General features: G+C 36.1%; 1 protein-coding gene across 1 annotated transcript; it reads left to right on the top strand.

Annotated features, from left to right (window-relative positions):
* The first annotated feature begins 965 nt into the window (after positions 1–965).
* Positions 966–5,810, top strand: LOC129306225 (uncharacterized). The gene is made up of 6 exons (XM_054946695.1): positions 966–1,128; positions 1,596–1,808; positions 2,432–2,527; positions 3,369–3,514; positions 4,053–4,272; positions 5,329–5,810. The coding sequence occupies exons 1-6, from the start codon at positions 994–996 to the stop codon at positions 5,509–5,511; spliced, it is 993 nt and encodes a 330-aa protein (XP_054802670.1). The 5' UTR covers positions 966–993; the 3' UTR covers positions 5,512–5,810.
* The last annotated feature ends 545 nt before the right edge of the window (positions 5,811–6,355 follow it).

The following is a 6,355-nucleotide window of genomic DNA, read 5'->3' as shown; positions in this document are numbered from 1 at the left end:
AATACTGGAGTGCTAATGCAATTGAAGGTCCTATTTTTTCTTCGAATTCTTTGCATCCTTCTATCTAGTTCCCCCACCATCTGATATGAGTAAAATAAACTATTACGGCTCTTTTTTGAGCTCCCCTGGTAATGCGGGTGTTAGCATTATATGGAGGGATCACTTCGATAACTTCCTCAAAGGATGGTGTGAGCCAGTAGCTGCTGATTCTGGATTTATAGCCAAGCTTCTTGCATGACGGAAAGCTGCTGAACTCTTGATTGGAAATACTTTTGAGCTCTCTCACCAGCGTTTCATCTTGGAACTTGATTGTCAGGACTTTACAAGGCTTTAGTCTTTAAAGAGTTTATCTAATTGCAAATGAAACTATCATGGTTTCATGGCTGATCTTTTGAACAGCACTGAGTCTCTTCCCTCTTGAACTACCATGGCTTGAGATGCACGTTTCTACTGTTGATCATGGCAGGGAGGAGATTGGTTGAATTTGTCTTTTGATGTGATTAATGTATGCCTTTGGCTATGGCTTGAGGCTTTGACTTGTACTATTTTATTTCATTAATATTACGTCCTCTTCTTTTTGGTAAAAAAAAAAAAAATCAAATTTATATCTAATTTACATTTACGAGTTCACGTGAATTTATAAGTTAAACACGTAAAATTTAAAAAGTCAAAGAGTTAACTGACAGATGCAATAGACAAATTTATGAGTGACTTTGATAAATTTTATGAGCTAAAAATGTAAAATTCTCAAAAAAAATCTCGCGGTTTAACAAGAATGCATAGAACAGTACGCTACACGGCATGCAAATGCAACTTCATCTGCTTTTAAATGAAGAATTTATGGTGCAATGATTGATGTCGGCTCAGGATTCCGACAAGAACACTGACGTGAGTGCTTACGCTGAATCGCTGATCACACCACAACTATCCCTGCCTCTATAAATCACGTCTGCTTCACCCACCGTCCCATTCTCTCAGTCACAACTCTCCTCGATGGCTTGGAGAGGCATACTGGGTTTCGATTACGGCATAGTTCAGGCTCCCTTGGGCCCAGATATCTCTGGTCCCCATCTTGTTGCCGCCGTCGCCAACGCCCGTGCTCTCGGGTTTCTCAGAGCCCCTGATTGGGTATGCTATTCCCCTTTTTTGTTTCCCGTGTTTTTTTCCCTGAAAATGATCACTGATTCTTCACGTTACGAGAATCCCATGATTGTTACGTGCTTTCCAGTTTCAACATAGAGTGACCAATTCACCTTGAGTTTTTTCTCACGAGATTATCGTTTTATTAGTTCAAAACTTGACTACAATAATCATCTAGTTATTAGATTGGCCGGCCATTCTAGACTGAGCTTCCAAAAAGGTCACGAGATACTGCTGAAACTATGGTTTTTCCCCTCTCAATGATTTTGTTGTCATCTTGAATTTGTAATAGGTCTTCCTTTGTTTGTATCTTGGAGTGTCACTTAGAATCCAGGAAAAGGAGGAAAGAAGAAGAAAAATGTCCTTTTCTTTTGGGGCTTTGATTGATGAATTCATCCTGCATCTTTGATGCAAATGTTGCACTTTGTTGTGTTTGATTGGAATTTCTCCATCAGGAATCGCCAGATTACTTGAGGGAGCTCATAAGGAAGACTAGGACCTTGACTGACAAACCGTTTGGGGTTGGTCTTGTTCTGGCATTTCCCCATGAGGAGAACTTAAAGGTCATTTTGGAAGAAAAAGTGGCAGTCTTACAAGTTTATTGGGGTGAGTGTTCAAGGGACTTGGTGAATAAGGCTCATTCAGCTGGGGTCAAGATTGTTCCCCAGGTAAGCGGTTAATTCCTTCCATCTGTGTTTAGTGATATTTCCTATATGAAAATGCTACTTATGTGAAATTGTATTCATGTTTATGTCCTGTAAACTTATTTTGATAACCCTGTAATGCAAAGTTAAAATGGATTTGGATTCTCTGAAATATGTGAAGTTTTCCAAATTTTATAATTCAAAAGATCCAAGTTATGGTTAATATCCAAGCAGAGTTAAAAGCATGAAAATATTGAAAACGTATTTTCCTTCTAGTAAATGCAATGACAGTTTAATATTCCTTTTGATGTTCATGAGCCGTTCTGACATGCCGATGATCTTTGAGTTGGATGGCATCTACTTTTCCTTTCCTTTTGAAATAAATTGAACATAGGCTAGAAATGTGTAGTTTTAAGCCGAGAATTATGAGATCAGATCCCAAAATCATTTTCCATCAGCCCTTCATGGTGAAAATTGGGGTAAGAAATGAGGTGATTTTGTAGACCTGTGGTATAAATTAAATGAAAAATTGAGATTTTTTAGTCAGGCATGTTGGTTTCTGATTGTAGTTTTCTATTGTATACTATGTAGTTGCTTAGCTTCTACTGATATTGGCATCTGATCTGTTACTTGCAATCCTATTGGAGGTTGGGAGTGTAGCAGAAGCAAAAAAAGCAATCGATGCAGGTGCGGATGGAATAATTGTACAAGGCCGCGAAGCTGGTGGTCATGTCATTGGTCAGGTGTGCATCCTTATCCTTATTCTGAAGTGTATGAACAACTTTACGATCATAGGTAACTTACTTCAGTGCTCATATGCAACTTTATTGTTAGTTTATCATAACATTAAAGACAGTAGCTGGTGTAAAATAAGCCCTCTAATTGAATACAATTCAGCAAGCAGTTCTTGCAATTTCTGCTCTTTAAAATTTTCTGTAAGCCTTCGTGATCTGCTTAGTATCATGCCTATCTGGTTCAATCTCTGGCAATTCTATAGAAATCTTAATTCTTAGGAGGTAATGTATTGAAAAGCCACTTCACTGCAAATACTTTTCCACCACACATGATGAAATTCTTAAGGTGCATTTATTATTGAATATTTTCTTAACTGTTATTGAAGTTTTTGTCTTATTAGTAATAATTTTGACTCTCGGATATAGTCTATAAGCATTTTTAGTGTCTATTACTTACATTGTTGTCATTGGGAGACATCACAATTGCCATTTTCTTCAAGTTGGATTTTCTGCAATCGTATGGCCAAATAATCAGAGAGGGATTAATTAAAAGGAGTGCAAATATGTATAAGAGAGAACATGATCGATTTCTCGTTACATCTATTTCTCTTTCTCTTCGACTGTATTGTATACAAACAATTATAAATACAGTGGATCCAGTTCTGTTTTACATCAACATAAAAAAATATAATCCCATCGTTCAGCGTCTTAGGAAACCTATTACACTTAGATCTTTTACAGCTAATATGAGTGATAGCTAACAGTATTGTTAGGCACTGACATACATCGGTACTGTTTAGTACAGCTACTCATTGATTTTGTTGCTTTCTTATTTTGCATCTAACGCCAGGAAGCTTTAATAGCATTGGTGCCCAGGGTGGTTGATCTTGTTGGAGACAGAGACATACCTGTTATTGCAGCCGGAGGAATAGTTGATGCAAGAGGTTATGTTGCTGCTCTGGCACTTGGTGCCCAAGGCATCTGTTTAGGAACTAGGTTTGAAATATGAAATTTTACCCGATACATGTTTGAGGAAATTGTTCACATATTCTTGTCGGTGTATGATAACAAGGTTTGAAATCTAAATTTCTAGGTCATAGTTTTTTCTTATACTATTTATCATTTGTGAAAAACGAGTTTCCACATATTCTTGTCACTAAATGCCTAGTTATCGGTTATCCACTATGAGCCCTTCTCTCATTTGAACATTACCCTTAACATGAAGGCTATGCCATCCTAAGGTCTTATCAACATCCACAAGTGATAAATCATGTTCCATATTGAACTGCTGAATCAGGAAGATTGGATGCTATCATATAGCTTTGCATCAGCATCAGTAGGTTCATAAGTTGGAGATAAGCTTTGTATCAGTCATGATGGAATTGAGACTAATTTTAGTTGACGAGGAGTAGAACAATAAGAAAGACCCCCAAGATTATTACTTTGCTTGAATAATAATCTCAGTTTAAATCTGAGTTATTTCTGCAACTGTTTTTTCTTTCATGTCTCTGTACTTAAAGAGTCTTGTTTTAAGGTTTGTTGCAACAAAGGAAAGCCATGCTCACCCTACGTACAAGAGGAAGTTGGTTGAGCTTGATGAAACTGAGTACACAGACGTATTTGGCCGGGCCAGATGGCCAGGCGCGCCTCAGCGTGTGCTGGTGACACCCTTCTTCTGTGATTGGAGATCGCTTCCCCCCCATGAAAATGAAGCCAATCAGCCTGTCATTGGTTATTCAAAGATTAATGGCTTGGTAAGGCTTCAGATTGTGCATATTTCTATAGCATTAGCAGTTATATGATACAAGTTTAGGATGTACGAATACTGACATTGACATTTTGAACTCATTTGGTACAAGGTTTCATGACCTTGTGTTAAAAAATGATGAAAATGAATAGACTGTTATATAATAATATTATGTGACATTCATATTGGTGGATTTGAATTTGAATCTAAATCTTATATGTATTTAAAATCTTTTGTTTAGATAATGTAAAAAATTTCAAAAGAAGAAGAGAGATGAGCTGGGAGTCGAAATAAAAATGATAGATTGAGAGTAGTGATCTTACCTCCATTCCTTAATTGGTGAAAGACGAGAATGAGAGATGGGAGAAAAGGCATGAGTAATAGAGACACTAGTAGTGAAAACATGAAAAAGAATGAGTTGGTTAAAGTATTTGACATTTTAAATAAGCAGGAAATAAAGGGAAATTAAAATTGCAAATAATTTATAATGAAACATAAATTTGACTTTGGATCAAATTGAAATCCAAATTTAAATCTCCATTAATCTAAACACAACTTAACGATATAATAGTTATCACCTAACATTGAAAGAAAGAAATTTTATTCCTTTGCTTACACAAAGCAGGGTATGTGTCTTTCTGGTGGATCTGACTCTCTGATTTGGGATGAAGCTAAAGCCTGATATATTCTCTAGCTTTAAGCTTACCCACCTCAATTTCAGCTTATCTTTAAAGATCAGATTGTGGCCCAAGTTCCAAGCCCATGAGCAGCCCTTGTATTATTTATATAAAAAAAAAGCTTGTTCAAAATTGAGAGGAAAGCTCAGTGAATTACATATGTTACAAATGAATATCATGTTTTTATCTAAAGCTATCTAATTCCTACGCTTGTTATGTGGGGTAACCTGTTCCACCAACATTGTTTTCCCATGATATTTGAATTGAAGAAGAGCATTTTGTTTGATACTGATGTCTAATATAAATAACATGAACACAATTCTTCTGAAGTGTTTGCGTAACTGTACTGTACTGTTCTACTTGACTCCATTTTTGCCGTGAAACAGGAGAAAGAGATTCGGCGATTTGCTGGAACAGTGCCAAACATGTCAACTAGAGGGGACCTGGAGAGCATGGCGATGTATGCAGGGCAAGGTGTTGGTCTGATAAAGGAAATTCTGCCTGCTGCTGAAGTGGTTAAGAGGTTGGTGGAAGGTGCACAGCTTCTGATCCAACGTAACTTTCAATAGGCAGCCAAGTAGTAATGGTGCCGGTTTGGTTACTGCGTTTGAGCTTCTGAAAGTCCTTTTGCACGAAAGTGTTGATAACTTTTGTGAAAAGCAAGATTTGATAGTTTTTGAAGAGAGTCTTTTTAGAATGTTGTCCAATCACCTTATAAGGTAGTGACATGCAAGTTCTTCTAAAGGTGAGCGGTTAAGGGTTCGATTTCACTTGCAATTTCATGAATTTAGAGTCTGTCAGAATGTTATTCAAGCACGATAGTTGGCCCATTCTGAGTATTATGGTGATCCTTCACCAATTTTTTCGAGATTTGGATTCAAATAAGAGGAAGTAACGGGCTGCGTGAAAGAATTTTGAGGCCTAAAGCAAAATTATTTAAGAGATTTAATATATTATCATTCATTTATTTTCATATTTTTTTTAATTTATTAATACCAAATGCAAATTTTCTATTTAACTTTTTTGCCACTTCAAATCCTATAAAAAAAATTAAAACAATTATAGTTTCAAATAAAAAGTAAAAGATTAACAAACACATATAATATGGCCAATACTTGAGATCATAATTGGTGTTTTTTAAAAGCAAAACTCCTATTTTTAAGTAAAAATATATAATTAACTTTAATATTTAACAGGAAAAATAAAGACCGGTAATATAGAAGATAGATAAACATTTTTGGAGGCTTAAGGTGATCGCCTCATTGGATTAGCAGTTCACACGGCCTTGGGTAGTAACAGTTTATTCCAGTGTTCTATTTGCAACAACTAAATAGAAACTTCCATTTTAATAAATTTGATACATGGGAAATAGGAATAGGGTGACTAGGTAAATAATTGGTAAAAGGGGTAGTT

This window comes from Prosopis cineraria, unplaced genomic scaffold, assembly GCF_029017545.1.
Source record: "Prosopis cineraria cultivar Desert tree isolate PC_DT_omini unplaced genomic scaffold, ASM2901754v1 PC3, whole genome shotgun sequence".
In the NCBI taxonomy this organism is placed as follows: domain Eukaryota; kingdom Viridiplantae; phylum Streptophyta; class Magnoliopsida; order Fabales; family Fabaceae; genus Prosopis; species Prosopis cineraria.
The sequence above is the reverse complement of the archived record's forward strand: the minus strand, read 5'-3'. Positions and strand labels throughout refer to the sequence as shown.

Coding starts and splice junctions, on each gene's coding strand:
- LOC129306225 (XM_054946695.1), top strand. CDS start 994: ATGGCTTGGAGAGGCATACTGGGTTTCGATTACGGCATAGTTCAGGCT. Junction 3,515..4,052: donor GGCATCTGTTTAGGAACTAG/GTTTGAAATATG, acceptor TCTTGTTTTAAG/GTTTGTTGCAACAAAGGAAA. Junction 4,273..5,328: donor ATTCAAAGATTAATGGCTTG/GTAAGGCTTCAG, acceptor GCCGTGAAACAG/GAGAAAGAGATTCGGCGATT.